This window comes from Oreochromis aureus, linkage group 19 (genome assembly GCF_013358895.1).
Source record: "Oreochromis aureus strain Israel breed Guangdong linkage group 19, ZZ_aureus, whole genome shotgun sequence".
Taxonomy (NCBI): domain Eukaryota; kingdom Metazoa; phylum Chordata; class Actinopteri; order Cichliformes; family Cichlidae; genus Oreochromis; species Oreochromis aureus.
The window spans coordinates 19,031,805-19,043,269 of record NC_052960.1 but is presented as its reverse complement, the minus strand read 5'-3'; the positions used below and the strand labels follow the sequence as shown (position 1 = coordinate 19,043,269).

Below are 11,465 nucleotides of genomic sequence, written 5' to 3'. Positions count from 1 at the left end.
CTGACTCCTTGTTCGAGAGTGCCTTAGTCACAGCAAACTGCTAAATAAGTGAAATAAAGAAATGAAAAAACACGCCAAACACTGTGTGTGTCGGGTCTTTGCTACACATGCCATCTGTGATGGCGGAGGCAATGTTACCGCATGGGCATGTATGGCTGCCAGTGGAAGCAGGTGAAGGTGAACTGTGAGGTGTGGAGGTCTCTGCTAAGATTCAGTCAAATGCTACAAACTGAGTGGACAGCAATTCATGATGCAAATGGATAATGACCCAAAGCATTCTGCAGAAGCACCCAAGAGTTTCTCACGAAATGAAAGAAGTGAGTCAAGTTGGTCACATGATCTCTGGCCAATAGAGCGTGCTTTTATGTCAACTGGAGACCAAAATACCCACAAACCAGCAGCAACTCAGTGTGGCTGACATAGCATCTTAGGGGAGGAAACACAGCATTTGGTGATGGGTTCTAGACTTTGTGGAGTCATGAAATATTAAAAACGATCCTTATGGACCTTGGAATAGGGATTGGTTATATGCTGTTCAGTAGTTCTCAAAAATCATTCAAATTGTAATGGCCTAAACTGTATTGAGGTATGTCTTTGTATCATTTGGTACTTGTTTTATTAGACATGATATGTCAAACTTCATGTAAAAACTCTATAAATAAAGAGGGAGAAAAAAAGATCCTTAATTATAAAATTGTTAGTACGTCTAATTAATTTTGAGCTTCTGATAATAGGCTGTATGTAAAAATATCTGCAATTCTTAAACAGTCAATTAAAGCTGAAAGTCCGCACTTCAGTCACTTCTTCAGTCTTTGATTTCAGATCCACTGTGGTGGTGCACAGAGGCCAAACTACATGAAACTGTGTCACTGTTCAACAAATTATGGCTCTAACTGGAAATACGATACTTTCTGCTTGCTTAAATTACATTTGATTTGTGAAATATTTGTCATCATAACGTCCAACAATACACTAAATAATAATCAAGACTTATTCCAAACTGGTCTGTTTGATAGATTTTTACTTGGTGTGCCCTGATAGAATCCATTAAGCCTCTAAATATAAACACAGAAAGTACAGCTTTGTATAATGTCAGCTGATAGCGTATGGTACAGAAAAGTTTTGAATAAACTTTATTTATATCAGACTATTTTAATCAACCTGTTCGAAAAAGGTAAATGTCACGTCTCATGTTCGTTTCAGGGTGTTTCATTGTTTTCACTGATCTTTCGTGGCCATCTACTGGAGGAAGAGCAAACTGCAAACATAAAACTATCAATACACTGTGTAAAAATACTGCAGATATTTAAATAAAACTAGAATTTCTTTATTTATTAGTTATTTGCATTGTTTTTCTTTAATTTAGAAACAGATTTTTTTCATTCGTTGTATTTTTTTCACTTCTGCAGAAGTGCAAGACTAAGTTGTTGTCGGGAGCTCTGATGCGAGGGTAGATTTTCTTTGTGGACGGCCTGTGGTCAGCTGATCTGTGCTGGTTCTGATCAGAAGTGATCAAGCCTCGGTTTCCTGCTCTTTATGGTTTCAGCAAGCTTTAATCTAAAGTATACTTAAGCAGCTGTTACACGACCTATGAGAACTGCATGTAAAAAGTATCCAGTCAAGTCTGACAAAGAAAAAAGTTCTTAAATCTCTTTAAAGGTTTTTAAAGCCTGATAAAGCCCTTGAAATTATAAATTAGAAACTCAGACTCTATAGTGCACGATAAGAGCAACAAGGGGCGATATTTCATCACAGAGTGAAGGACAGGTGAACCACCACAACACCTTCCAAAAACAGAGTGTTGCATCATGGTCTATATAGTACCAGACTCCTTTTTCTAAACGAAGAACTACAATGCAACCACGTGACACACCAACCCGACAGTGACAGGTTGAGAGGTTTGCTGATGTGTGTGTGTGTTTGTGCGCGCTGTGTGTCATAAGTTATGCGGAACTTGTGCCTCCTCCCCAGCATGCTGTTGCTTCCTATTTACTGAAAGCATTTGAAGCAGGTTCGCACCGATACTGCGCTGCAGCTTTTTGCGCTCACAGTAAATGCGCTGCACAGACGGTCAGCACAAAAACTTTTAGGTCAGGATGAGCTGACACCAAGAACTGTGAACAGATTTGGTCGCTGTTGACCTGAAGTGAACGTGAATGACTTTTTCTACATATTGTTTTTAAAATATTTTTTTTTTTATTTGCCTGCTGTTTGCTTCTTTTTTTTCTTTTTAACTTAGCGCATATATAAGCTTAGTAAACATGAAGTTTAACGGGTATCTAAAGCTCCGGATCGGCGAGGCGGTGGACCTGAAACCGACTACCTTCTCCCTCCGCCACTCTGTCATCTTCAACAAGGCTCCTCCAGCCATGGACCCCTACATTGTGGTGAAGGTGGACGACTACAAAATTGGGCAGACTCACACCAAGCAGAAAACCAACATGCCCACGTACAACGAGGAGTTCTGCCTCAACGTGAATGACGGCAAACAGATCGAGCTGGCTGTTTTCCACGACACTCCAATCGGATATGATGACTTTGTGGCCAACTGCACCATTCAGTTCGAGGACCTCATCGAAACTTCCAACACAGGGGAGACTTTCGAGGGATGGGTAAGTTTTAGGGTTCACTTGTTTTTTTTGTTTAAGTGAAACTGTTACTTAATGGATGTTTAAGTGTTATTTCTTCCATTTAAATTTAGACCATCCTTTAACCATAAACATGAGTGGATTCGTCTGTCAGGATGCCCTGGGGCACAGATGTGCAGCTGGCCACACACCACTACATACACCACACAATATGAGAGCAGGCCTGTGGTCTCATACTGAGAACAATGCCTAATAATAATTAGAAGAAGAAGAAGAAGAAAATGTTTTTATTATTAAAATACACACACTAGACCTTAAAGCAGAGTTTATTGGTTCAACCCGGAGCCAAAAATGCCTCCGATCCAGTGATAGTATGATGGCATTTCCTGCCATCATACATTGCCTTGGAAAATTAAATAACAGCCAGAATCAATATACCTGAAGGTCCAATACCAAAAATACTAATATTTCCAGCAAGATCACTCACATCACTTACAGCTGCCACATACCCAGACATGAACCAGTTCCTGTTTGCTGGAGCAGTAACTGACCCAAAGTTTCTTCCTGTCCCATCTCATGTAGCGTTATTGTAGTATATGTATGAGAAATAATGCAAAGGAACAGACCTTTACAATTCTTTATAATGCAGAAACTCTAGTGTCAAAAGCTCTTAAATAAATTTCTAACTGATCCACTTTTAGTTGGTAATGTGACATGGGCCTACTGGTCACAAACGTATGAATGGCTTAATGGGAACATATACTTTTATTCTTATTTTTTGTCAGGTATATATACAATTTAAATTGCATATTCATGTTAAATATGAACAAGGCTTTAACTATGTTAAAAATGCATTATAGAGACAGCTTTGAATTAGGGAAGGGAATCGGAGAGTAACTCAGAAGCTAGTCTGATATTATTTTGATACATTGCCCACAATAACATTTGAATACAGTATTCTGTGTAACTGAAGGAGAATTTTTTTAATAGGTGAAAAGCTGGAATTTTATATACGGTTTGTACACTGTGCTGTCACATTAGTGTATAACTGATTAGTTGAGTGAATTCTCAGCTGGATGTCCACCATCTTTACTAAAGCTTCTGTGCATTTTACCCTCATTCATTTGCGTAACACCCCCCAGTGTGTCTGTAATTGCATGGCAAAAAAAATGTATTGTAATTTTTTTTGACCCACCTGTTCTGTGAATGCTAAATTTTTACTTTTTGCAACAAAGGTGTTACAGAGATTTCTTTATAGTCATCGCCAGGCCTACGAAGCCAAGCTACTGTTGTCTTGCTGTCAGTATATATGTAAACATTTCAGTAAAACAGTGTTCTTCAGAAGTCTTACTGACATTTAATTTACTCTTGTCAGCAAATACCATGCTAGCTTTGTTAGCTTTGGTTGTTCCTGACAGCAGACCTTTCACATGTCAGTCATGCATTGTATGCCGATTAACTGAAGCATGTACAGGAAAAAAAGCTGTACATGTGTTTTTTGCAGCTTGTGACTGAAAGACTTAATTGACCGAGCATGAGAAAACAAGCAATGCAAAGAGCATTCATATTTACAGATCAGTCACATGTTGCACATGTTGTTCATGCGCTTATTCCCGATTAGAATTTCTGTTCGAGAACGAACAAACCAGCGAACAAATGCAAAAATAAATAAGTGTTGCTCACAGGCGCTTGGTGCTTCTCTTCAGCAGGCTTTCTCAAAGCTGGCCAATCAGACAAGTGTGCTTTAAGTCAGTTTTTTTGTTTTGTTTTGTTTTACTTGACAAGGGTACCTTTTCTGAATTTAAAGTCCCAGAATCAAAATATGGACCTTACGATGAAAAAATCATCCTATATTTTCTAATCCTGCTTAAATTAATAATTTCTTCTACCCAAACCAAAGCAATTTTAAGACAACGCTATAAGACTGATTAAAAATGTAGTTCCAGATTGATTTAGGGTAAAAAAAAGCTAACGTCTAAAGCTGCATTCACATTAGGCACTATTTTAACTTCACTTCAGAGCTTTAATACTTTATTAACAGTGTTTTAGAGCAGGTTTAGAAGACAAAGCCTGTTATTAAGCTCAGGGCGCTGTTCACTACACACCTCAGTGTGTGACTAGTTTTGCCTATTTTTGTGCCTGAAAACAATAACACCATCCCATCTGCACTGAGGTCCTCCCTGCTTCTCTATAGGAGGAGGAAGAGGTTTAAACAAACTCCAAGACTTATTTACTGATTTTCTTAGGCAGCATAAGGTGCTGGGTCAAGAACCTCTGTCATAAATGTTGCTCATGCTGCCTTAGAATTGTTATTAGCAGCAACCATGGTCACAAACCACACATGTCACTGTAGTGGGGAGGTGTTAATTTTACTTATAAAGACCTGCTAACTCACAAGCAAATACAGAGAATTACCCAGGCCTGCACGAGCTGCCTCTAGAGACATGTATTTTTATAACTTCCACACGTCTGCTCTCAGCCAGTTTACAGAGTTTCACAGTTCACGAACTTTGTCGAGTGAGGCGTAAAAGAAATTTTGTCCAAAGTTTTGTTGCTATAATACCATATATGCACAGTTTTCAGTGGAAAAAATGACCTCATGAAAGCTTAAATTAAAGCCTTATGTGAAGTACCACAGTAGTTTCACTGTTATTTAGACTGAAACACAAAAAAGTGCTTCTTGAAACTGGAGTTTCCCTGTTCAGACTTACTCTCATCCCTTCAGGACTATAAACCACTGCAGGTGTGAATGTAACCTGAGCCTGGCCCTTACGCTGTCTCTGCACTTTCTCATTACATCATAGCACATTAGAAACAAATGCCTCATAGAGTCCATTTAACGTGGCGGTTTTGGTAAATCAGCAATAATATGCAAATTGCAATATAATGCAATGGTGCTATAACTTACAGTAGTTCTCTATCTCACGTTTGGAAACAGCTCTGCCCTTGCACAGAGGTTAGTTTTTTTATACACAGATATAAATATATATGAGCTTCATTACACCTTAACAGCAGAATAACTAATAAGGTAATTTACTGATTTTCGTGAGCAGTGCATGTATTCATTGGCAAGAATCAGCATACTTTAGAGTCCCCTGAGAGTCGCATTTGTAGAGAGAAGCATGACTTTCAAGACTGCTTTTGCACACATTTACACCAAGACCCCAAACGTGTAGGGGAAGTGGTATGAAAGTGGAGCTTGGTCTGCAGTTTTAGAAGAAGTGGCTGGTTAGTGCAGCTGACTTTCTCACTTCAAGACACAAATTGTAAGCCGTTATCCGCTAGATCTGAACTGTGAAGGCTTTATGGGCTTTGTTGTGCAGAAGAAGTGCTGGGCTGGTTTGTTTCACATGAGGCGCAAGCCTCCACACGCCCACACTGCTGTTTATCAGTCTTCTCACCAGGCAGCTGATCACCTCTCTCTCTTACTGCTAAAATAATTACTCTCAGTTGGCTTGTGTTCAAATACTTTTTTTTCTGTTGCCTTTTTTCTCTCTCTCTTTTTCTCACACCTTCTTGTGTCCAGGAAAGTAACCTCCTGAAAACTCTTCGTGTCTGTTCTTCTGGCTTTTACTGGACTCAAAGCACAGCTTAAGCACAATTCTTCAGGAAGTTACTCAACTCCTCCATTTAACCCAAAGGCGTTCAGAGACATTTAACATGGCATTTACACACACACACACACACAAGCCCAGCTCCTTTGACTCCCACCCACTGAGAGTAACCAGCACTACTTTGTGATGTCTTTCAATGATTATTCGGTTGTTTAGCTCCTGTTTATTTTATGTGTTTGCTCTGATCAGTCTTGAAGTACTTGTGGATGTGTTCATGCAGTGGTTTTTGAGGGTTACAAGCTATGAAACTAAAAGTGGGTTAAATGTGGCCCCTCAACATTTTCCACCACTGATTATTGTGCTGCTCGCTTGGCTGAAAAAGGGACCCTACCCTGCTCCCGTTTACAAAAAAAGAAAAAGAAACTTCCCTCTCTATGATGTAGCATTCAGTTGTTCTGCTTTTTAACTGCACCGTCTTGCTGTCCTTTACCTTTACCCACAGTTATGTGAGATTACTTTAAGGTCGGTATAAAAAAATGTGCGCTTGCACAGCTTGCAATGGTTCCCTTTCTAAAGTAAGTAGAAATGTCTGGATGCCCTGAAATAGATTCGAAAGTCAAACCAAAACCTTGTTATCACAGATTTAATTTTCTGTAGCACCACAGCTCTGTATGTGTTTGTATAAAGATAAACAATATGGACACCTCCTTCAATCTGCCCATCTGCCCACTTGAGCACTTGAGTGAGAGGGAAACAAATTCTAATCTCTTAATGTATTGTAGTTTTTTGATTATTATTATTAATATTTATTTATTCGCTTAAACTAAGCAGCAGTCAAAAAGGCAAAGATAACATAACACAAACACACACACAGGGGAAGTTCTCACAGTGGACAAGTCAAACCTGTCGTCTAGACTGTAGATTGAGACACAGGATATGAGTGGCAACTGAAAAGAAAAATGAGGTTTCTTCACTTCTTAACTGAAATGATCTTTTTTTTTTTCATTTTAAACTTTTACACCAAGTCATTTTTTTTTTCAGAGCTTACTATATATTTATACTCTCTGTGTCATCGTCTGGTTTGCCGTCAGTATTTTCCAGGAAGGGTTTATGTGTATAAATAGAGCTTTGCTCAACCATACGGTGACATAAATTTCCATCCAGTGGTTGCTGCAGGAAGGAAGTATCTCTTCCTGTCTGCTTGTCTCTGTCCACCTTTAAAGAGGCCATCTTATATATGCAGATGGTGATGCTGTTAATTATGATTAAACAGCTTGGCACCACTGTCGCTGTAAGTAGCCTGACCTGTCAGACCTGCCAGGCCTGCTTTGTTGTCTTGCAGTCCCAGTGTCCAGATTCCTGCGACAGTATGTACACACTGAAGAATGACAAAAATGTCGTGCCATACTTGTGAGTCTGGGATAGTACACTGGAAGATAAGATCAAAACACTCTTATGGCTGTTTCTAAATCTCTAATATTTTTCTATAAAATTTTAATAAAATTTTGTATAAGTGTGAGGTAATGTATTTCTCCTACACTTTAAAATCTAAGGCAACGTTTGGGCATAAATATCGCAAAAATTATGAAATATAAGAGGTAAAATTTTGAATACACTAAGAGGCATTATAAATGCAACAGTGTAACATTTTCATATATTAAGATCTGATCCTGATCCCTGCTTGCCTGTAGCAGTCATGGGATTAGGGACAGGGTCTTGTATGGGACTGTGAAACGGAGCAAACTGGCCTTGTGAGATTACTCACATAAATTCAGCTTCAGCTTTGCTTAATTGCCTTGCTATATTTATGTGTATGTATGAAAAACTGTACATCAGTACAACTCTGTGTGTGTGTCTGTGTGTGTGTGTGTATATATATATATACATACACACACACACATAATCTGCTGGGGCATCTTGCCTTTATTAGTAAGTGAAGATAGACAGGAAATCAGAAAAGGCACACAGCAAAGGGCCACAGGTCGGCCTCGAGCCGGGCCGCTGCTTTATGGCCATGTGTCATGTGGTTGCCTGCTTACTCGCTGAGCTAAATCGGTCCCCCAACCCCATTATATTTTACACTCGACCTGAATTTTAAGACTCTTCCAGGACAATGTGTATTCCTACTAAATGGGTCATGGAAATAAACGATATGCATATTTACTGATATTTTAGGGGGTTTTTTGCTATAACGTCATACTTGCTCAGTCCAGCACAGAAGATGATTGTAATGTAAATAGTCAAGAATTTCATGTTAAAAACTGTTCTGCATGTTTTATTTTCCATTCGTGTGGAATACTGTTTACATTTATTTAGAAAATTTAGACTAGTTTTTATATTCTAAAATGTAATTTCTTTTTTGAATCATTTAAAGTTATTTTTCGTCAAATATGACACTTTACAGGACTCTTCACTTTTTTCCCCCCATATTTTAACCAACCAATACTTAGTCATTTTGATGTATCTGTGCCAAATTACAGACCCTGATTCATTTTTATGGTGAGAGAGGCTCTTTAAAGGTGTTTTAAGGTATACATGCTTTGCCTCAGATTTCAAGGCAGGAAAAAAAGGCCTGAGAGTGGGTGGACGGGCTTTTCAAAAAAAAAAAGAAGAAGAAGAAGAAAGAATTCACAGTTTTGGTCATATTTGTTTATTATATATGACCAAAAGCATAAAAATTTCAGCCAAATCAGAGGTCACTGAGCAAAAATCTTCTAAAAATGTGATGATTTGAGATTGAAGGATCAAAGTGTATATAAATGGCTGATTTGCCATTTGTTTAATATTAGTAAGCTAGTTTGGTTTGGATACCTCTGCTTCTAGACAGATACTTTAGAACTGTGTTTCACTGTGGCAGATGTGTGTTTCAGTTTTACTTTCTGGGCACAGTGAAATCATTTCGTGTCATGTCTTTGAATCTGCAGATGGACTTGGAACCAGAGGGCAAGGTGTATGTGCACATCACACTCACTGGATCTTTCGTAGATGGTATGTATGCCACGCACAGTCTAGTTGTTCTCCTCGTGCCTACATGTCAACACCCTCCAAGAACAACATAACAACAATGCCACCTATTTAAACAATTCCAATGTGTTACCGTCACCCTTATTCTACTGTGAAACTCCACTTGCCCTTATGAATAATGATTATCTGACTCATTAAATACCAATGTCTGTCAATGCAAAGGCTCTGATAGCAGTTGCCTTGTTTACTCAATCTGCTTTGCGAAAAACAAAGAGAAAAATGTTTGCCTTTTTTAGATGTCGACACCAAGGCGCTAACTTATGTACAAACTCTTTCACCAATGAGACAAGGCCATTTAAATGAGATGAGTGGGAAGTGATGGTGCAGGACTGTTAAAGCAGAAGTTGATTAAAAAAAACATCGGGCTACATTCTCTGTTGTTCCTATCAGTTTTCTCATGTAGGTCTAAACAAGGGTTCTCCTAATGTTCTTCCTCTCATGTTCTTCCCTTATTGAAATAATCCACGTCCAAAACAGCTGAATCAGAGGCTTTCGCATCATTAATGTGATCGACCTCAAGGAGGATGCAGATAACCACAAAACATCCAGTTCTACATATCAAGCTGATATTTTGTGATAGGGTAGAACAGTGTGGTTGAAATCTTTTTTTTTTAACACCGAGACTGTACATCATTGGCAAATGTATGCCACCTCACACAAGTTCCCAATTAATTAATTCTCAGATCAAACAAGAGCCTACAGTCAAGAAAACACAGAAATGCTTAAAGTTGTGTGAAAACAAAGTACACCTTTACTACTTCTCTAGAAATTACTAGGGTAGCAGCCAAGTGCCGCTCATCAAATTAACTTGATTAACTGATCATCAGCATGTATGACCAGCTTTATAAAAGCAGATTTTTGGGGGGAAGTTTGCTTCTGTGGAGTGTTCAGGTGTGTGCTGAAATAATGGCAAAATCCTCCCAGGAGTGAACATCTCAGCAAAATTCACCCTGACTGTCCAATGCTCAGAAAAACTGCAAAAAACCCAAGAACTACATCTCAGACTTTACAGACCTCTATCAGCATGTTAAGTGTTAATAACAGCACAGTTAGAAAAAGACTGAACAAGAATGATGTGTTTGGAAGGAATGCCAGGTGAAAGCCTCTTCCCTAACAAAGAATATAGTAGCTCATCTTAGGTTTACAAAGGGGCATCTGAACAAACCAGGAGACTTCAGGAACTATGTTCTTTGGACAGACAAGACCAAAGTGGAGATGTGTGGTTATAATGTACAGTAGGGAGGCCAACAACTTAGCAACTTAACAAAACACAGTCTATCAGAACAAACACCTCACAACAACTGTCTGGCACTTTTGAGTAGTGATGATTTTGGCTTGTTTTGCAACTATGGGAACCTGGGCATTCTGCAGTCACTGATCCAACCCTGAACTCCTCTGTAAACTATTTTAGAGAGAAAAAGTGGGTGAATGGTTAAGGGTTAGGTTTAGGACGTTATGTTTAACCTAACCTAACCTAACCTAACCTAACCTAACCTAACCTAACCAAACCAGCAAATCTATAACAGAATGGCTGAAAAACAAAAGAATTAGGGGGTGCAATGGCCCAATTGAATTCCAGACTTCAACCTGATTGAAATGTTGTGCCAGGACCATAAGAGAGCTGTGCATGAACAAATACCCACAAACCACAAACCTCAGTGATCTGAAGCATTGCTCTAAAGAAGCCAAAATTCCTCCACAATGACACGGTAGAGTAATAAAATCATACATAAGTTTCTGCTGTTACAGGTGGTTTTTGAGTCACGGTGTTTTATTTTGACAGAATTGTAAAACTTTCTCACGTTTTTAAGTTGGAAAGTCTCACTTTGCTAAATGACAGCATATCACAGTTTGACTTAACTGAACATTGATCAGTGTTACAGTATATAATTATTGCCCTGTTCAAGTTAGCATGCTCTTTTTTAAGCAAATGTTTTAAAGAAAAAACTAAAAAAATTTCAGGTTGTGCATAGAGAGGCATTCCCCAAGAATCAGTGCTTGGTCCCCTGCTTTTCAATTGTTTCTGAATGGCCTGCTAGCTACCAGCTTCACGCAGACATCGCAATCTGTGGCAACGACATAATCATCATGTATTGAATTTAAGATGTTTATATGCGTTTCTTCATTCGAAAAAAATAAATTAAGAGAAGTAATGAAGAAATGGGGAAGCCAGTCGTTTTACATTCTTAGGAATAAGTTTAGATTCACACCTCGAGTTTGATAAACGTGTAAAGAACAATACAACCAATCAAGAACCATCTGTCACACATTGTCACATGTTTAAAAAGAGATACGATCT

The 11,465-nt window shown here is 38.6% G+C and overlaps 1 protein-coding gene across 1 annotated transcript in view; it reads left to right on the top strand.

The window, feature by feature from the left end:
• Positions 1-1,972: 1,972 nt before the first annotated feature.
• Positions 1,973-11,465, top strand: part of prkcha (protein kinase C, eta, a) — a 29,232-nt gene continuing 19,739 nt past the window's right edge. Inside the window, exons 1-2 of the mRNA XM_031758283.2 lie at positions 1,973-2,612; positions 9,067-9,130. Coding sequence (XP_031614143.1) covers positions 2,262-2,612; positions 9,067-9,130 — 415 coding nt within the window. The 5' untranslated portion in view covers positions 1,973-2,261. The remainder of the gene's footprint in view (positions 2,613-9,066; positions 9,131-11,465) is intronic.